The 21,960-nt window shown below is 37.3% G+C and overlaps 1 protein-coding gene across 2 annotated transcripts in view; it reads left to right on the top strand.

Moving 5' to 3' along the window:
• The window catches only part of KCNH1 (potassium voltage-gated channel subfamily H member 1), a 185,857-nt gene that overhangs the window by 40,932 nt on the left and 122,965 nt on the right, over positions 1–21,960 (top strand). For both annotated transcript variants that reach the window (XR_012632917.1, XM_074897149.1), the window contains exon 7: positions 11,293–11,722. Coding sequence is in view for 1 of the 2 variants with exons in the window: in XM_074897149.1 (XP_074753250.1) it covers positions 11,293–11,722 (430 nt within the window). In the remaining variant the exon portion in view is untranslated. The remainder of the gene's footprint in view (positions 1–11,292; positions 11,723–21,960) is intronic.

Here is a 21,960-nt window from a genome sequence, read left to right as displayed (position 1 = left end):
AGTATTATGAAGAATTTTATTAAAGTGTTGTCAATGACTTGAGGACAAGTAGGCAAACTATTGAATGTAGTGGAAAAAACATGATGTTATCTGATATTCCCTAGAGAGGTTTTCATTTTATATAAAGCTACAGCCTGAAGTAACACATACGAGATCAAACAAGAAGGCCTTGTGAGACCTGTCCTTAAATATTTGTTTGTCATGGAAAGGACCCAGGCTGCAGATTACTCTGCAGAGCTTTCACATATTACTTTGCTGTGGACTGATAAAGCAATAGAACGAGTGGCCATATGTGTTTCTGACATTTAGACTGAAAGAGTAAAAAAAAAAATAAAATCGAGGAAAAAAAAAAAATTGAAACCAAAAAAAAAGAAAGGAAGGAAGCTTTTCTCACCCATTGCAGATAGTAGCAACCTCCTGCTGATGATTTTGCTGGAGGAGCATTTTGTAACTGTAGGCTGGTGGTGTGAGCTACAGAAACATCCCTGAGGAAAATGTCTGTACCAGTGGCTGTGGCAGCCCTTGAGCTGAGCACAGGAGCTCTCAGATTTACAGTAGAAATTCTGCAGAGAAATTCTTATTGTGTGAGTTTGAATTTCTATCAGTTCTCTGTCTCAGTGTTGCCTTGTAACAATGAGATGCTGATTGGTACTTCAGTTTTCCTATGGCTCTTCAACAGTCTCCTTAATCAGTATAACAGTGTTAGTTATTCTAGATATCATGCCCAAGGAAAAAAACATTTTTCTTGATGCTGTCCTTTCAAGACTGTTTGTCTCTATTTCCCCTAGTGGGTTCTGACATTTAGCTAGTATAAATCATTGTAGAGTCATTAGAGAAGCATTTCCACTGGTGTAAATTGCTGTACTTCTATTAAGGGTTTATAGAGTGGTTTACAGGACCTGAGGGGCTTTGCCAGCAATGCCAGCAGAATAACGTAGTGCACATCAGGTGGGGATTTAGGACAGTATATGCTGATCACTGTTTCATGAACTGCCTGTAGAGAAAGATAATCTTTTATTAAAGAAGGAAAAAAAAAAAGCGCCACATTCAAGGAGTCTTGAAAGTAGAAAAGCTTTGCCTTATCTTCTCTGTTGTGTAGAACATTCCCTTGTGGCTCAATTCCCTTTCTTTCAAACTTGCTGGTTTAAATTTTACCTGTCGCGCACCCTGGATTACACACGGTATTACTTAACAGTTGGATTAAATCAGATGTGAGGCTGCGCTGCTCAAGTTACAAGTAGCCAAACTGGATTGTTATCTGTGTGTCACTTTGATTTTGCTAAAGAAAATTCCTTCTGAGCCCATGAGCCTCGAGTTAGTAGGTGGCCATGGCTGCTTCAGGGATCTTTTTTTTTTTTTTTTTCTTTTCAGTCCTAATGTGGATACTCTTTAAAAAATTGCCAGAAATTAAATGATACCCAGTGTCAACAGTGGTGATAAAATGAGGAATATGAATTGCTACTTTCCTGTTTTGATGTTTTCCATATATGATTTTAAACAGGAGGAAATAGAATCCTGTCTTTGTTGCAGTCCCTACAGTGAAGGGGGACTGTAGCAGGTGGATACTTACTGTTTTTTCTGCCTGATGTAATTTTCTGTTAAATGAAACGTCACTGAAGACACTGAGGATGTCATGGAGGAACTAACTTGACAAGTCAATTTGTTTTCAAGAATACTGTAATTACTGTGATGGAGACAAATTGATTTTCAAGGGACACAGGACCTGGAGCTGAAGAAGTAAAAAGCTGTGTATGTAGTGTGTTGAGGCTCTTTTGACTCTCCGTAATTTTGGGACTGCCTGACCACTTAGCCCTTGATAGATTAATAGTGAAACTATTTTTGTCATCTTTAAAATGATTCACCAATATAAGATTAATTATAATATATGAAACTAGAGTTGATCAGTATTTTTGACAAGCAGATACTAATTTTAAAAGATTATGATATTGGATTTTTTCTATTTTGAAGTAACATTTTGTTTTGCAATTTACTTCATTATTCTATTATAAGATATAATGGAAAATATTTTCTTGAAACAAAATTGAGTGTGACTTCTGTGTTTTTCAGGCAATTTCAAAATTCTTTGGGTTTGTTGCAGTTTGGAACATTAGTATATTTTCAATTCACATTTTTTAATATAATTGAAGTTCCAGTTTCCTCTCTGCATGGTTGAGAATATTTTTGTCCACAAAATAATTTGCATTCATTAACTATTAATCAATACAACTATTAATAACTACAATTAATTCAAGAGGCACTTACATATGAATAGCCACATTCTACAGATGGAAGAGGAAAGAAAAAACATTAATGTCTTTGTTCAAGGCCATAGAATTAAATACGAGAATGTGTGAAGCTTCTGATCTCAAGTGTTGTGCTCAAAGAGACAGTACAGTTTCTCATATTCAGCCATAAACGGAATTCAGCAAATGAAGAAATGAATAGCTGTAGAAAAATTTCCATTGTTACCCAAATGAAAGAAGTTATAAATGTTTCTCCTGGCTTTTCTATATGGGAAGCTAATTATACAGTTAAATACGAATTACTTTTTTGACCTGCCATAAAACGTCAAGAAAAGAAAATATTCCATTGATTGATGAATCAAGTTAATGCTAGGCTTAAACTTTCTGCTGTTAAGACAATACATCATGCTCTAGTATACTTTGAGTAAGAATAGAAAATACTGGTCTAAAATTTACATAGCCCTTAAAACATGTGGTATTAATGTCTTTTGAATTTGAGTGATCACAATAACATTTGTCAGTAAGCCTTTACAGTAATTAATGTTATTCCTCACTTAAGTAAATACCACCTACTTTGGAGGATAATGTTATCTTTTTGTGTTCAGACATCAATCAGTAGATTTAATATAAAACAGGCTTAGAGAAAATTCCACAATTTTTGCCAACAACAGTGCAATTTAAGACTTTGGATTCCAAAGACAAGTTGAAGCATATTTTTGCAGTGTCAGCTTGAGCAATTTTATACTGTGGTTTTCAGCCATAATACCATAAGATATAATTTATATTGGAAAAAATTTGACTTATTACATGTGACACTGTTGTTGTGAAATCTCATGGTAGGAGTGGAATCCAGTCATGTCACCACCATATAAATCTCTGAAATAGGGAGTTTGTAGTAGTAATTACTATCTGTATTTGAATGGAACACTATGATCAATTGTTGGCTGATGCCAAATTGAGAACCATATATCACTCTTATTAGTTGAGGTAGAAGAGAAATAAATACATAGTAAAAGGTCATCGGGAAAGATGTATTCAATATAAATGATCTAGTGTTCACTTAAGTGGGTGAATAAGAGAAAAGATAGCATGTAGCAAAGAATATATACAGCTTTGAAAGAACAACATTTATTATTATAAAAAAGTCCCAGAAAAAAAAAAATACAGAAGTAATAGAAGTAAATTAAGCTATTTAGTGCTAAGTGAGCATGGAGTAGCTGGAAAGTAAACGGTGAGTTGAGAGAGGAAAAAATGAATGTGTTGCTGGTCAGATTGTTGGCAACTCTCTGAGGCAGTACTTTTGCAATAGATTAATTTAAACCTTATTAGTGGAGTAATCTCTCATACAAATTAGCTGTCTAGGAATTACTGAAGTAGCTACACTGAAAAGCATGCAACTTCCCTTGACTTGTTTTACTATTTACTTGCAATAAGGGACAAGGGAATAAATGGTCATATTTATAGTTTTATGGAATAAACAGAAGCCTATAAAGAGATTTTGGGTTTGAGGAACTTTGCAAACCGGAAAATATAATTTTTAAAGTATTTTAAACTGTAAACAGCTGTATAATATGATATCTGTTTGAAACAATGTGTAGTTCACCACTTCTGTTTGGTTCTATCCAATTAGGCGATACTGTGTTTTCAGTGTGAATATTGATAAATCTGGTAATGAATGAATATTTTTCTGTGGCTAATTAAAATTAGTTATAACCTACTTTCTGTGTAATGCCTATAACGAAGCAACTAAGTATCACAGAATATGAGCCAGGCATAGAGGAAATGTTGGCAAATTGTGGTTCTTGGATGTAAATGAGAAAAAAAGCGAGATGAGCCTCCCTGGACTGTGTGACTCCTTATGGGTGCTCCTGGGAAAGAATCAAGCAAGTGGGTTACTGTGCCCAGGTGGCGCAGTGGGCGGGCTGGAGCATGGGTCTTGAGTTGGTGGGGGAGTGGTGATGGTGGTGGAGGTTTACTTGGTTTTGTGTCCCCTTGTGAGAGACTGCTGAAAAACAGGGCAAAGGCCAAGAGAGGTGTGTGCTCTGGGCCCTCCAGTAAGGCTAGGGGGTTGTTGGTGTGGCTCCTAGCTAGTGTTGGGAGCTTCAGAAGGAGCTTGGGGTCCTTGACCTGAGGAAGAAGGGGAGTGCAGAAGAAAGGAAAGGTGGTCATGGAGGAGGAGGGCGGCTTGTCTGACTTCTGTAGGTGCCTCTGTACTGCAGCATGGCCCCAAGCGGCTGTGCCGGGCAGGAATTACTCCTTAACAGGCAGGTAGGTGGAAGGACTATTTGGGGAAATGCAAATGGGGTAAAGCAGATTCCAGGGATAGTAAAGCAGACTGCCAGGATATAAACCAGGTAGGCAAAGAAGCTCTTACTGTTCACAGTCTCTTGAGGGTTTGATTCAGGGTGTCTTTTTTTCTTTGTCTGCTTTTTTTCCCCCTCCTATTTTTTTTAATCAAATAGGAGTTTCTCTAACTTCCCTACCAATGAAGTCCTTCTTTTACGTTACGCTCTGAAGGGGTAGGCCGTCTTTTGCCCCTAAATCACGTTTTCCTGTTTGTGTTGGTGTTTATATAGGTGCTACAGAGCTCTTATGCCATTTAACCCATTTAGGGTTAAATTCTCTCCTCTTCTGTAAGCCTTCTTAAGATGTTTAGTTAATTTGAATTCTGCTTGCTTCCCTGGTCTTCCTCAGGTTCATACACCTTGGTGGCTCAGGGACATCTATGCTGTCTGCTGATGGATAGTCCCTCCTAAAAGAGAGTACCAGAGGAGGATGCCTTGCTGTGTCCTTGCCCAGCACCTACTCTGTAGGTTCTGCTGTGGCTGTTAAGATGCCAATTAACTCCTCTTCTGCACTACTAATGTTCAAATTAATCTTTTTGCTAGGTCACAGATAAGTAAGGGTGTTACTGGGTTTCAGGCCCACTTAATAGTTTTGAAAAGAGTGACATGATTTATCATACTGTTAAGGAGAGAACAGTAGTCTACATAAGCTGTTCAAATCTGTATAAGGCTAAAAGAATTAAAATGCTGAATTACATTTTTAGTGATAATGTATGGTGAGAACCTTTGCCCAAGAAGGAGAGCTAATTGAATATATTAGATTTTGAATTATTTCAAAAAGCTGCTGTTAGTGATACTTATGCTGCATATAAAGGGAAGCATGTTTCAGAGATGGGTATCAGTTACTCTGTTATTTTTCCCCCGTTCAGCATACTTGTATTGATCTGAAGCAGAAAGTCAGATGAAATGGCAAAGGGTATTTATTTGAGTAGCTAAATGGTTATTTTATAGTCTATTTCATATTAGGGACTGGCTTAGAATTGAAAAGATGGAGTGGTATTAGGTAGTAGTAACACTAAATCTTGTTTGGGTGTTTTGCCTCTTCAAGGTAAGTAAAAAGCTTCTGGAACGGATGTCTTTCTTTGGATCAGAAGCATTGGGAAGCAGATTACTGTCAGGGGTAAATTTTCATTTTATACTGTGGAAAGTGGAATTTCTTTAAACTACTTATGTGTTATCTTTATCCTTGTTCTTCCTTTCAAAGCAAAAAAGACGTTTTTTTCCTGGATTTGTTGGTCTTCTGAGTGTGCAAGTATGTGTGTAAGGCAAGCACAGACATAGTTTTATAAATGAAAAATCAGCCTTTCTGTGTCTTCTCACACCATGTGCTCTTATACATGAATTATTGCTGTTTCTCCCTTGATTCTAACCAAACTCGCAGATGTCTGACTAAAATAAGCTTTGTGAGTGTAGAGATCTGATTTCTTTAGTGCTAAAAACCACAGCAGTAACTAGAGGGTTTAGATATTGATTTTGACCTGTGCGCATAATGTTATCTCATCTGTTGGTTGCTAAATATGGCAATCTGTAGGAAAGGTCATATTCTCAGACCTAATTAAGAAAATCAGAAGAGGCAAATAACAGAAATGAGAAGTCCTAATAATGACCTGACAGGGCTGCTGTGTTATTGCAGATAGGCAGAGTCAGGCTGCAGCACAGCTGACTTCAGAATCAAATGTCAAGAAAGAAGGCAGTGCTTTCCATAGCTCTTGCCTCACTTATGGTAGTGATAAATTTGATTCATCGCCTCCTTTTTTTGGATAAATAATTAATTTATTTTTTTGTTCTGTTTCAGTCTCATTCTTCTAATGGTAAGCTTTCAGTCTCCTGCATCTCCCTTTAATTGAGATGAAGCCTGAGCTTGAGCAGTTTCATATGAGAGAAAAGTGCTGGAAAACTTAGAACGGATTTGTGCCAATACTGATGTTTCTCTTCTGTAAAATACTAAGAAAGAAGTAAATTATACTTCCTTTGAGCCTAGAACAAGTATTAATGCTTGGGTTAAGCGCATTTTCTTTCTGTACACATGGAAAGTAAATAATGGCCTAAAAAGTGAATACAGATTGAATCTATTACTGAAGTGCTAGTGCTACAACAGCTATACGAGGTGGGATGAAAGTTGCATTTTCCTTCTTTTCTGAAGTTGTTCATCCTACATCTTGTTTGGAAGGGAAAATGAATTATTTCGTACTCTTTTGGCTGTAGCTAATTTTTATTGCTGTTCTTTAAACAAATTGTTTATTCTAGGTGGAATTTTATTATTTGATGAATTGAGTTAAATTTATTTTTGCATGGCAAATGAACAGCATCAACTGTTTTGTATTTGTACAGCATTTAGTTCCGTAGTGTCTACTGTTACTGTTCTTGGGGACTATAATGACACAAGTAACTAATAATTACTCTGCTTACAGCTCTTTTCAAAACACTACACAAACTACTTTATCACAATGTCTCTCTATCTCTTTTTATGGATATGGAAGTAATGGCACAATTCTTATGTTGTCTGATGCAAAGCTAGAGGCAAAACATGGGTATATGGGTATCCTGGATCCTGTGTTTGGAAAGATTACTTACATCACCGAGATACCAGTGTGAGAGAGTGCACTGACAGTAGATCATGACTTGCATAAAACAAGGAGATACAAAAGCAAATCTGTGTGATTGTGCACAGTATCTAAAGAGTAGGGATAATTAATGACAAATTATATATGGAAATTTACTTTTGGCATTATTTAATGGACAAACTTATGAAGCATTCTCTTTGCGTGGGTCCTGCTTTCCTCTAGGATTGAGGCTGGTCTGTTTTTCTGCTGTATTTGAGATGCAGTTCTACTCTGCAAAGATTGTGTAGGAGGAGAGGAAGGGGGATTGGTTGTATTTATTATTTTAAGGGCTTTTGACATGCAGGTTTGCTCAGTCAGTGAATTGAATACAGAGTTATTTCTTCTGGCTCTCAGTGCTTTGAGCTTGCCTTTTGGTTTAGAGGGGACTTGCTACAGATTCTTTTACTTTTATGCATCAGCCATCTCTGGCAATGAAACTAAACCTGCCAATCTGTTAAATATTTGTCAACTGCTATGTGCAGATATCAGCAATACAATCTTTGTTTAATGTCATTCAGTTATTTCAAACAATTTGAAATACAAGTTTGTGTGAAATTCAGCATTTTCTGCCATATTTGACTAAGTGCTGCATATTTAAGTGCTGCACACAAGTTCTCTGTAACAAAACATAGTAAAAATGTATTGTTTGTCTACCCTGGCCATATAACAGATTTCTTAGCTTCTGCATACCCTCAGAGAAGGTTTTCTGTTGGATAGAGTACTAATAGTTGGAACTGTGTCTGAGTAAATCCGGTGCAGGTAGAACTTTGTGGGATATTACTTAGTCTTGTCCTTTCCCTGGCTGACACACAGATGTTCCTTAAGGTGATCCTTTAGAGCAGGAGAACTGGGGGTGCCTGTTTGGGACCCATAGTGCGATTTGTAGCTCTTTATGAACTGAGGTTCATCTATTTCCTTTGGGCAGAAGGAGCTCTGGTGTGTCTTAATCTGCCTTTCAAAGATTATAGGAGTAGCAGAGCTAAGAAGGTGGGACATGCATCAAGAGAAAGAGCCTGAACTCAATTTCTTTTGCGTGACATCGTGAAGCCATCTGTATGATAAAAACGTAAAAATAATCTTCACTGATAAGGGCATTAAAATGGACAGTAATCCAAAAGCACAGTTCTATTTTGGAAAGTGGTAATCTAAAAATGTCAATTTTGAATCCAGCAGATCTATTCCTGTGAATATTAAAATATTACTCGCTGAAATAGGTGACAAAAAATACTGTTTTAAAGTATTGGACAATGATCTGATTTCTTTCAAATGTATCATCTGTGAAACAGTCTATTAAGTTTCCATTGTTTATATCCATTTAAAATTCTGTCACTTGAAATTTTTGAGAGTTATATGGATAATTATTTCCCTGGGCATTTCTTCCTCTTGCTATTGATCCATTTAGAATAGAAAAATCCTTTCCTCTGAGGAAATCAAATAGAAAATACTTAATGCTGAATTAAAAATAAAATTTTTTTAGCTTTTTCTGAACTTTTAGAATCTTATTGGCAATGCAGTCAAGTGAAATATTGTGAATGATTTGAATATAAAATGCATCCTTTCAATGCAAACAAATCAAGTGGGTTTTTTTCTGTAAATAAGCAATTTATTTTTGTACAAAACCCCTAATTCTGTATACCTCTGGTCAGAATTTGTTAGAATCACTTCCTCACAAATGCAGTTCTATCATATTGTAAATGTTTTTACAAAATTTCTTTTTGTGAATTTCACAAGGGAAATTAGGATAAGAGTACTCTGAAAGCAAAGTAGTTTGCCTTGAATGTTATAAATCTAATTTCAAGTATTTTATTTTGTATTCCTATTTTCATATCCAATTTCCTAAACTCCCTTTCCGTGATTCCTCCCACCCCCCAAGTTATTCTAATCCTTGACTACTTTTTCAAATAAGACTTAACCAAATTTCAAACTTTTAAGTCCTTCTTGAATCATGATTATTTTTGTCTTTGGTAGGACACTTACTGACAAACAGCATTTTTTAAAAAAAAATCCCAGTGATGAGTTTTAATTTTAAGAACAAGTTTTGTACCACTACTTTTGAGCAAGAATAAAAATGGTTTTTAGAATGTTGGGATGAAAAAGTTTCCTGCCCTTGCTTGAGACTTGTAAGCACTGCATGATTAAAAAGCTTGACTTTGAGACTGAATCTAAGAGCAGGCCATTACTGGGGACCTCTCCAAATGTAAAACGCTATTTTTTGCTGTTGAAGTTTGTAAAGAGGAAAGGGAGAAATGGGCACTGGTTTTATATATTTATATATTTTCCTATATATAGGAAAAAGGCCAGAAGACTGTGCTGTAATGTCAGAATGCAAATATTTAGAGAGACTGTATGTTCTTGTCACTCAGGGACTTGCCTATCCAGTTTGAAAATAAGGTTATCATGTTATAATTTTCACTGTTTTTTCCCTTTGCTTTTCCTCTCCATGCTGAGTGTTCGGAAGTACCTGCTTTCCCTCCCCTGTAAATGAAGGCCTTATGCCTTCTGTGTCATATACTCTGAATTGGCATCAAGACTTTGCTCCATTGTTTACGAAATAAAGTCAATTATGGAATGAGTGGGAAATGGAAATTAACTTTGTGAAGGAATTTTTGCATCGGTGACTTGAAAAGTTTGGCATAGATAATCATTGGAAGAATAGATCACTTGGTCTCTTCTAGATCTCTGCAAGTATCTCTGATTTAAAGGAAGGCTGCTTTTTTCTGGTTTTGTTCTTCCTGTTTGCTCCCCTCCCCCTGGTCATGCTAGATCCTGTCCAAATACTTAATAGAAATTGATAGTGTGTTCCCAGGTAACAAATTACATCTGTCTCTGAAAATGAGTCAACGTAATCATGACAAATTCATGAAATAAAGGGAAAATACATTGCTGCAGTCCTGGGGAGCATGAGTCAATACGCTTTATGTAATTATTTAATATAACATCTCTTCTAGTGCATTGAACCAGCCTAAGACACTGAAGCAGTTGTATTTATGCAGGAATAAACAAACTTCCAGTAAAAGCTGGTGACCAGAAGTATGCAATTATGCATTTCCAGAAATACTCATTAAACCAGTCTGCTTAAATTTTAATCAGACTTCTATGTATGAAACAGTCTTGATAAAAGGGAGTAGAAAAAAAAAAAAAGGATTTTTGTGAAAGGCTATTCAGATCTTCTTGTGCCCCAAATGGCTTTGAATTTTTTTATTTAACTTCTTGTGCATGGAATTGCAAATCTGTCTAGAAGTTAACAACACAAAGTCCTGCATGTTGGCTTAATTCTGTTTTATGGGAGCCATGTTAGTATCAGCACAGAAATACTACATTGATAACAAAGCTGTCATAAAAAGAATATATGATGTGGGGACTAGACAGTGAGATATTTGAAATAGTTAATCTTTGTGTAGTCTGTGTAAGAAATGTCAGAGGACTGTTTATCCGTGTGTGAATTCTTATATGAAAGTTAAGTCATAGGAAATGTGCTATTACACAGAAAAACTAAAAATCACTGGGTACTTGCATTATGTTTTGGCCTTCCTTATTTATCTTCCTGCTACATCTGAGCTAAATACTGCAAACGGTGTTAATATCTGAGACATGAGAGGATGTGTGTTGCCCAGGATCAGAAGGAAGTCAGGAATAGCTGTAAGAGATTCATGACTCTGGATGCTGGAGTGAATTCAATAGGTGTCTGGTTATGTTCCTCTCAACATTAGATTTGTATAATGTAATGGTCAGTAACTTCCACATTTATTTTCAATAAGACTAATGTAGCATCAGGATTCACATGGACAATCTACCTGCACAAATGGATGTGCAATAAATAGCCTGTCATCTGAAGTCTTTACAAATGTAAACCTGTTCAAATAATCTGAAAGTGTTGTTCAGAGAGCAACCCACAGAATGTTACTGGTTGAACATAAGAGTACATTCATCTATCCCTGAAAAGGGTCACTAACCTTTTCATGTTTCACAGTCTCTCTTTTCAGGTGTTATCTGATGACCATCTATTTGTTATGGATCACCTTGTGTCTTTTGGAAACTGCAGTTATGAATATTGTTGTTTTAATACTAAATTCTAATGGTCATTGTGCTTTATCCTTCTAGGGCATCAGTAGCCTCTTCAGTTCACTTAAAGTGGTCAGGCTACTTCGGCTGGGTCGCGTAGCTCGGAAGTTGGACCACTACATTGAGTACGGAGCAGCAGTCTTGGTTCTGCTGGTTTGCGTGTTTGGTCTTGCAGCACACTGGTTGGCCTGCATTTGGTTCAGCATAGGAGACTATGAAGTTATCGATGAGGATACAAACACAATCCGAACTGAGAGCTGGCTCTATCAGCTGGGGATGTCAATAGGAACACCTTACCGCTTTAACGCCTCAGGCTTTGGAAAATGGGAAGGTGGACCAAGCAAAGATTCAGTCTACATCTCCTCATTGTATTTTACGATGACCAGCCTCACCAGTGTTGGTTTTGGGAACATCGCTCCGACTACAGATGGGGAGAAGATCTTTGCTGTTGCTATGATGATGATTGGCTGTAAGTATTAGAGATTCTGTCTCTCACACACAATGCCAAATAGCTGTGTGTCATGAATATTTATATCATAAGAACATCTGGGATCATGTCAAATATTATTATGCAGTTAAAAGTATTTTTGGTGGCAATAGGTATTGCACACTTTCTTACTGGTTAGTTTTAAAATCACAAGTGGGAGTATTACTGACTAGCAAAAAATTCAGTCATTTTGGAAGCAATATTCTGTCAATATGCTCTCAGTATTCTCTTATAAGTAAACCATAAAATGTGTAAAGCCTGAAGTATTAAAAATTAATGCACCACAGTGGGTACAGACAACCTTTGTGCCTCCATTTGGTATGTAACAAAGTCTGTCTGAGAGCTGTATATATTGGACAAGTGGGTTGGTGAGTAGGAGGAGGTCAGGAGCATCTCACAAGGGAGAGAGAACAATGGCACTCTAGAGGCCACAAACTCAGCTGTGGGCTGAGCATACAGTCAGATCCTAAAGCAACCAGGATGATACCAGCCTTGGGCACCTCTGGCTCACATTTCCTTGTCACAAAGGATTCATATTGCCAAGCTGTCCATCTTCTGGCCATGTTGTGACTTCAGTGCAGGATCTGTACTCAAAGTGCCTTGAGAGCTACTTGGAGTTGAGAACCATATGGTGGCCACCATTAAACTAGGTCCTGTTTTTTTGGTAAGGGTGGAATTTGAACCAAAATAAGGAAAAAAAAAATTGTACTTTGTACGTGGAAGAGCATATTATATGGAGAAAGAGAGATGCTTCTGTATATTAATATTACATCTAGAGGAGAAAAAAGTCAATCCTTGCTAAGCAGAAAATTAAAACCAAATATATAATGAAACTCAATTAGCAGCACAGTGCCTGTTATGACAAAAACGTGAAGCTTTGATTCTGAAGTGTCATTTTACAGCAACACTGAAATCACATACTGAAATTACGTGTGCAGTGTTAAGCAGGTTGAAGGTTGGTGAGAAGTATAAAGACAAGCATTCTTGATCATGTAGGGATTGGGATATTTTAGCTATAAAAATTGTTAATTTTGTTCTTCTAGCTTTTTCCACTGCTAAGAGTCCCATCATCCTAATAAAACACCCACGTAGCAGAAGAGAAATTTATATAAAACTCGGAGAAAATGATGCGGTTTCCTCATGAGAAGGTGCATTAGACAATGTAGCAGTGTAGTACAAAACATACTTCCTAATGAGAGTACCTGTTCAATAGGAAATATCCTGACCTTTGGCTTATTGTTCACTGGGTTATGCTCATGATACTAGCTAGACAAGAATAGCTAGTATTATTCAGTATTATTATTTAGTAATATGAATACTGAATGAACATAACCTTCATAAAATCAAGAATGTATATGGGGATATTTGGGAGTTGTACCTGCTCCAAACTCTTCATATAAAAATCTGGTGGAAAGAAACTGAATTTATGTAAGATTAATTTTCATATATATCTGCTCTGAATTCTAAAATGAACTTTAATTTCAGCAGGTTGTAAAAAATGGTGTTCTGATCATTTTAAATGTCATGAATGCAATCACATTTGAAGGAAACAATTCTGTTTGTATTTGGACTTCTGGAACTTTACATGTCTAATCCTATAATTGTCTCTGTATCTGAGCACCTTTATCCTGTGAACAACTACTTGGAAACCATTCAGACTTGTTCACAACATGTGCTTGTGGGTATGGCAACTAAGTAATCCCATCTTTGATTTTACCAGTCTGGATATTGCAGGGTCTTGATTGCTTTTAACATGCTGAAATTTTCATCTGTGGTCATTCATTCCTCAGGATGGGAGGAACAAAACTAATTTGGCTTTTTTGCAGGTATTTAGAGCTTAATTGTTGATTGACATTCTTCCACCATAAAATTTTATGTTAAAATAACACTATTTGGCCTATAGAATGAAGCTCTCAACCATTGATCTGAGCTTGAACTAGGGCTGTTTTATAAGAGGTTTTTCTGATCTGTTGGGAACCGGAAAGATACATAGCAAAGGTATCAGGGATAAATGTGGGGGAGGGAAAAGATATTTTCTGGCTAAAGCTTTTGTGTATCACGTGGAATAATTCGTATTTGTCCCTGACCAAGTAACACGTTTGTTATGAGCTGAGCTGCAAACTTGTAACACAGTTGCTGGCTACACATTCCTGTTACAGTCCTCATTTCACAGATGTCGGATCACGTAGATTTGCACATGGGGTTGGTAGGGGCTGTGGATGTCCAAAGCTTCAGAAATAATAAATTTCAAATCAGTTCTACTAATGTGCTACTGTCCATTAATAAAAGGAAAGGAAATATGATTTCTCATTTATACTTTGTCATTAACACTGTTTATTTAACACCTGTTTAGTGATGCTGTCTTTCAGTAGCACAGGGAAAGCCATTTTCTTTCCATGAAGGATGCAGAAAGTGCCTAATTGACTATCTAAACTCCGACTGAAGATAAGTGGGATTTGCTGAGTCCAGCCTCAAACTTAACACTCAATTAACTTCTTCCCGCTAGAGAAGTCTTTAAGAATTGTGTGAATTTATCTTGTTTTTTAAGTGGCTAGGTATAGTCTGGGCAAAAATATATACCTGTATATGTAAATAGTCCAGTGAAATAAGTGAAGTCATTTTACAGCCTTTTCTGTATGAAATGAAAGCAACACTGTTACTTTTTCTTTGAGGATTTCATTTTCGTTTACTTGAGTAAGACAATATGTTAACAAGATTGGTTTTGAGATTCCAAAACTGTCACTATAGTGTCGTTAAAAAAAAAAAAAAAGTATTTGGGGACAAATGTATGACAGCCAGCATTAATATTTCAGAGTGGTTCCAGCAAAATTTTACATTAAATAGGCTGGAAGTTTTTAATAGGAGGGTGGTTTTTTCCCCTTGGGCCAATTAATCTCCTGTGAATAAATAGTAAAACTTCCACTAGGCTGATGGGGACAGATTTAGATGAACGGAAAGAAAATGATAACATTTTTTTCTCTTTGTGTGTTTTATCCTCTGCTCTTTTTTGAATAGAAATAAGTTCTGTGACAAAAAAAATAGTGGTTTATTAAACTATATTGTAGCCAGCTAAGCTTACAGCCACAATTTTATTATCAAGATCACCATTGAAATGTTGATCTTTTTATTTGTAAAAGAAACTGAATTTTCTTGAAATGGAGGTGGTGGTCAACATGTGTGAAAATGTCTACGACCACTCCCTTCCTTGCATAGGCTGTATGTGTAGCTACTCTACAGAAAGTTAGGGTGCGGGTACCACTTCAGTGCACGGTGAGCAATTGCCTCCCACTGGTGGCTGACCGAGAAACTACAGCAGTGTGGAGCTTGCTCGTTCCTGGATCCAGTTTAGAGTCATAAGCGCTGCAGCCTCCTTCTGATTTTTGATGTCAGTGGTCTTGACTTCAGTTTGCTCCATGAGCTGTGCCACCATGGTTTGATAGGGGCACTCAAGAACTGCTTCCCTGGAGTGCAGATGTTGGCATCAAGTGGAGGGAAAGGAAGAATTTACTTTTAGAAGTGTGAACTCTTCCTACTCAGTGAACTCAAGGATAAATAAATTATATATATACAGGCATACGTACATATGTACCTGGTATATGTGTATACACAGAGAGAGAGACTGCACATATATTAAGGAAAAAAGAGAGCATATGGGGTTTTCCCCATGTTTGATATTCTAGAATTGTTTTTAATAGAGTGGATTTGATTGTGCAAAGTTCTTGTATCTCTGGGGAAGGCTGGACATGGTATATGCTACCCTGAGGAGCATTGCCAGGTGGCGCAGTTTTGCCAGGCTTTCTGGTCCTTGTTTCTAGCAAACTCAGTTTTTAGTTTTGTTTTTGGTTTACTTAATTTAATGGCAGAGTATCTTAAATGGTTTCTGGGGAGGAAAGTCATGAATGGCAGTGATACTTTTTTCTTTGATCTTGGAGTGTTGTGTGAACCTCTCTGTTTCACGAGAGGAGTTACTATGTAAACAAGTGATTTTTAAGACATTTATTGCTGTCTTCTCCACTGACAAACTGACTGAAAGGTTTGTAGTACAGTCAGCACAGGACTATGGTGACATCCAAACAGGATGTTTGTGTCAGAAGGGCTCAGAATATTACAAGTGTTTGAAAGTGTGAACAGTTCATAACTAGTGTCCTTCCATGTGTGTTGAGTATGCTTATTCACAGAGAGATGGAATTAATACTCTGTAATTATGTTCCATCTTCTGTAAGACAAAATTTGGTTTTCTCTGCTGCTCAGCCACCAGTCCGCTCACTCCTCACTCCCTCTGTAAAGCTGATCCTCTGACAAATACATTTGTGTTATATAATATTAGCTCTTTGTAGACCTATTGACCATTAGTAATAGTACTTTGCTATAATGTCAAACAGCTGTTTAAAAAAAGTAGGTAAGATCACTTCCATTTTCTTTTTTTATTCAGTCTTTCGTTATGGTAAATAATAAATCAGGTAACTTCTAATTAAAAATTTAGAGATGTGTTAGTGAAGCTATCCTGGACTGGTGGGAATTTTGACCTTTCAGTCAGCTTGCCAGTGGAGAGGACAGCAATAGACATCTTAAAATCAGTTGTTTACACAGTAACTCCTCTTGTGAAACAGAGAGGCTCACACAACAGTTGAGTGCAAATGTGTTGATCTAGTAAAAAGTTTAAGGTATGTGAGCTTGTAGAAGGAAGGCTGGATATGTCGTGTTATGAGTGTGTACACACTGAGAGGGGATGATTGAGGTGAATAAGCTGCATGTGGGTATTGAGCCTGTAGGGCTGACTGGGCTGGTTGGTTTTACACTTGGGGCAAATTATATGAAAGCTTGTCTTGGTCTCAGCAGCCCTGGTCTCTGCTTCGGGGCCACCTTCTCAGGGAGGTGTTCTTGTGCTCTCAAATGCAATGACTGTACACACTGTCCTACTGACCTTGTTGTGGCTGCAGTTTGCAGGGAGAAAGTATTTTACTGTTGGCTATTTTGACATGGGAAGGTGCAACCCGTTACTAGATTTGTGAGGGACTGCAGCATACTCACTGTGTATCCCTGGGCTATGTATGGTCCATTGGTCAGCTTCACCGAAGGGGGATACGAGTATGTGAAAAATACTCTTGATTCTTGACCTCAAATAATGCACATCTGTTTGGGAAGAACAAATTGTTTTAAAATAGAGATGAAGTATCCAGTGGCTGCTCTTAAGGATTTCTGTTCTGTGGAAGCTTGATGTCTCTGTTCACATAAGCAGTTCATATTACTGTGTAGCTGTTTTTCCTGAACATATGGTAAATTATAGTTTTATAAAGCAAACTTTCTTCACATCTGTCAAGGAACTGACCTGCATGGTTTTACCTCACTTTATTTATTGAGTGTGTGTGTTTATATAGAGAGAAGTATGAGTGTTACTACTGGAAGTAAAAGCAATTAACTCCTCAGCTTCATTTTAAATGAATCAAAACATATTTGCTTACCCCTTTTCACAGATGGCCAGTAAATTGCTAATTAATAGGGAATATGTCTACAGACAGATCTTTCAGAGAGGCTGATGTTACATAAAAGCAGGTTTAAAACCACTGTCTGGGTCTGGAAAGATAGATACTTTCCATTTTAATACTTGTGGGGGAAAAAAGCTATTTCAATTTTTAGTTTCTTCCCTGTGGAGACATATGCTTCGAAATAACAGTTCTCATATATTTTGTTCAGTGAAGCTGTCAGGTTGAGCTGCATATTGTTTATTTTTCCTAAGCAATAGTAGAAACCCGAGGACTTCCATTTGCAGTTTTCACATCTGGGCCCTGTGTCAGCAGTCCCCTTGCTGTGCAGGTGGAGTAGGGATGAACAGTTCTAAAAATGCTTTCATTTTCCACTTTTAACATACCATAATACTGATGGATGTTGCCTATCTGGATTTTTTGAGCAACTGAGCAAAATCTATAATTTCAGTGGCCTTTTGTTAGTGTTCTCAGTTGCCCTGAAAGATCCCAAGCTTTTGGTGCCTGTTCATGCTAAATTCTCCTTGTTAGGTAGAAACTTCCTGGAACCACAGGGCTTGACTCATCCAAAATATGAAGTTCACTGAGGAAAAGGCACATGTTTGAATGCTAAACTAAATCATAAATCCCCCTGTTAACACTATAATTAGACCAGATAGTGAGAGGGATCATGGAAAAAGAATAAAAGTGGGAGTTAAAAGGTCAGACTTGAGGACATGCATGCTCACATACTGTAATAAATTTTCAGCCACTGAGTTCATTAATCAAAGCAGACCAGAGACCAAACCCACTCATCTTTATCGGTCATGTGCAACACAAACATCATGCAGTCCCTGCAGCACTTCAGCTGTTGACTCTGATTAAGGTAGAAACAGACCCCAGGATCGTGGAGTAGAGCCGTCTCAGCTTTTTTCAGCTTTATCTGAGAATAGCTTCTTTCTCACTAGACATAAAAACAGGAATGAGGATAACATTAAGCAAATTTGAAAACATAATTAGATAGCTTTATTTACAGCACTCTTGCTGAAAAAACCAGAAATGTACCCTAGTAATATGAATATCCCTCCGAACCATGAGAAAATCTTGGTGGCTGATGTCATGACACATGGGTCACTGTTGCTCCTTCACCTCTTCACAGAGGACTAGTGTGCTTTGGTGATGCCTAGCAGGGCAGGAAGTGTTCAGAAGGATAGCCAGGAACTGATGAAAACGGGACTGTTGTTATCAGAATACCTGAACAAGATACAGATGCATTACAGTGTCATGTTTGATGATGTTCCAGAGGCATGATCTTCCCCTCATAATGCAGTTCATAGAGTGTTAGAGCAAATGGATGCAGCCGTGCTGTGTGTGTACTTGCCAAATATGCACACACCTAATCGTAAGAGAAGCATGTGTCCCCCTAGTACTCCTTTTAGGGGATGGAGGACAGGCACATGCTGAAACTGGTTTTCCTGCAAGTTAGTGGCCTGAAACTGAGGCCCAGCCATGTGCCAAGTGCTGACTGGGTTTGCTGAGGATATTTGTTCAGAGGACTGAGCACAAAGGCCTATGAGACTTCAAAACAACTTTTTCTGTATTCATGGTTATTGCAAGGGCCTTGTTTTGATTTGGGGACGTGCTGGGAAAGGAAAAAGAAACCTTGCCTTGTAAAAGTGGTTTCTTAGATACCTGCTTTTTGTCACCAACCCAGGCAAAATGACAAAATTTTTTTAGATGCCACAGACTTCTTGCTAGCCACTGAGGTTGTGGTTGGCATGCTTTCCATATGGCTGATAGTTTTGCATTGCTTTTCATTCTCATCTGTTTTAGCCACCACCAACACTATTCAAGCTAGTAATTCCTGATTTAAACACCTGGATCTATTTTAATTTTTTACAATTTCTTATATTATTGTATTTCTTTTTAATAGGTAGGGAGTCTTTGCAGATCTATTCCCTCACCCTTCTCTGCTGTGCTTTATTACTTCTTGCTTGAAGCTAATCATGATATTTGAAGAGCTGGTGTATTACTGCTATAATTGTTAAACAACTGTTTGGGCTTTCTGAATGTTGTTGTGCTTGGACGCTTTCTTCATTAGTATTAACCACCAGAACTGTCATGGATAATGTTTCTCACCTACACCAAGTTTCAGCAAAGAGGTAGAGCCAGCAGAAAATCCAGATAGAGTTTCTCTGAAGGTTAGAAGGAGGGTTTGGCTATTAGGGCAGGATTTGGTCTGCTTATCTCTAAATGTGAAAATACCTCAATTTTTCTTGTTAAAAGTAAAGAATGAATAATAATAATTTTAAAAAGTAAAAAACCAAACCAAAAAAACCCTCTTCAAAAACCAACAAAAAAACCACCTATGAAAACCAAAACCCCGAAGTCATTGTGATTAAAAAAAATAGGTAGACAACATTGTTTTAGGTTTTTTGGCTATATAAACAATCCTTCAGACAGTTGTGTCCTGAGGGATGCAGTTTTCAGTGAAGCGCATCGGTATCTCTCATCAGAAAGCGTGGGACTGTACCAGGTCAGGGTGGTATTTTCAGACCCACCGATGAGCTGGAGTGTCTGGGCCTGCACAGTTACATCACTGATATTCAGTACAGACAGAGCATGGTGGAGAGATGTGGTCAGTGCTGACAGACTTCACAGCACAGCAAGCTCCAAACCCTGAACTGTAGCTCTTAAAAGTTGCCTCCTCTGTGGATAAAAGACGTCAAAGGCCTGCAGATTTTTTAAGGATTGCTTCTGCTGAAACATAAAACACTGGTGTCGATGCCAGCAAAAGGACAGACTTCAGGTGACATGTATGTAAATAGCAAACTCCTACAAAAATAATTTCCTCCAGGCTAAGATGGACTGAAAGGTTTTTTCAGGATCACAACACCAGTGCTAATGCTGTAATAAACCTGTCTGAGCTAATGACCATGGCTACGTGAGGAGTGGCCCGTTCATATGGGGTTAGTCATCTCCTCACCACAACACACTTCAAAGTAATAGTTATAGAAGAAAAAAAATGTTTTTTGTTATTTCTTACTATGCAAAAGTGAGTAAGCAATATTCTTGTTATTTGAAGTGTATATGACCAGATTAAAATAGATTAAATTATAGCTATTAAATTTCTTGCAAAATGCAGCTTGCAAATGGCAAGGGCAAATTTCCCATGTACTTTTGGTTGTGGGGGGAAAAAAGAAGATAAAAAGTCCAGAGCTGTATCACATATATATATATGCTTGATGAATTGTCTCATGATGTGTCATCTTGCCTTAATGACTTAAAAAATTTCAGGCTGTACTTCAGTCTAATGGATCTAGGGAACGACCCTACCTCAGAATATACTAGAACTTAATTGCTAGAATAGTCCTAGGAAATTTTACTCCAAATCACTGTCAGTATCATGCAAATCCAATCAGGATAATTTTTGAAGTGAGATTTTTTTTTGTGAAAATTTTTAATTCTCAAGGTTCTTACAGTCTGTTGTCTCCTGCAGAGCTTAACCTCGCTCTCCAAGACACTAGACAACTTTTGAAAGGACTGTAAATGCAAATGGAGGAAAAATAGTTCTGTTTGACAGGAAGGAAGATGAAAGCTGTAAAGTGATAATGGTTTGGGTTTTTTTGGCATATGGGGAGAGCTCACGCTACAGTAATGTTACAGATAATTGCCTTTTTTCCCTTTGTTGCACAGCGTTTCTAAATTTTTTCCCTTGAATTATTTAAAAGTAATGAGGAGGATAAGGAAAATAAACAGCTATCCCAGTTGTGGTTGTCTGTCTTTTTCACCTGATACCTTTCATATCACATGCTTATTAGTGCAAAATTTGGCTTTCTTTAGGCTATTTCTAACATTTCTTCCTACAAGTAGACTTAAAACACTGAAATATGCTGACTCTTTTAAACTTTCATCAGCATGTGCAACCAACTTGTTTTGAATTCTGAAGGATCATCATTAACTCAGTATTTGGGAGGGAAGTGCCTGATGCATCAAAAACATGGACTGAGAGGGCAAAGGAGCATAAAAGGAAGAAGGAATATTTCAGGCAGGTGAACCATGAAATAATATACAAAATGGGTGTCTTGTTCCCTATGAAGAAAAAAATCAGGAGTCTGCAAGAGACATTGTGTTTTGATATGCAGGACAGTAAACCTGGGAGTTCAGTTTATAATTTTATTCTTGAATTTCTGAGGCACACAAGTGTAATCTATAAGAGCATGGTTCATCTTGTCAAAATTTTATTCTGGATTCCCACTTGTGACATTGGCTAAATACCTATAGCACACAAAAATCATGACAGATTTTTCTTTCTCTTTCCAGTCCTGGGAGGCCTTTCCTTAAGCAGCAGCTCTTGCTGAAAGATAGAAGTTCTGGAGAAGGAGTTGTTTTTACATGGGAATAATCTGTATTTCAAAGTCCATTTCTGTCTAAGAAAAATCCAGTTAGATAGGCATGGGAAAAAATAGCAAAATAGCATATCCACTCATATGACACATCATTCCACTTGTTATCTAATATGTGGAATATGACAGAAGCATCTGAAGCATCTTTCAAGCACCTTTCACTTCTGCATCAGCTTCAAAAATGATACAATTATTTCAGTATCTAATTGCTACTGGAGTCAAACAGGCCTGCTGTAGGTTACAAATTGCTGGAGTAGAAACAGCTTGCCTAGCTGTAATATATAAGTGGTTTATGTATCATGATATATCCCTAACCACTCAGATAAGCTATCTCATGACATCTTGAGAATGA

The sequence above is a fragment of the Athene noctua genome, chromosome 1 (genome assembly GCF_965140245.1).
Source record: "Athene noctua chromosome 1, bAthNoc1.hap1.1, whole genome shotgun sequence".
Lineage (NCBI taxonomy): Eukaryota > Metazoa > Chordata > Aves > Strigiformes > Strigidae > Athene > Athene noctua.
Note: the sequence above shows the minus strand (reverse complement) of the source record. Positions and strands in the feature narration are given on the sequence as shown.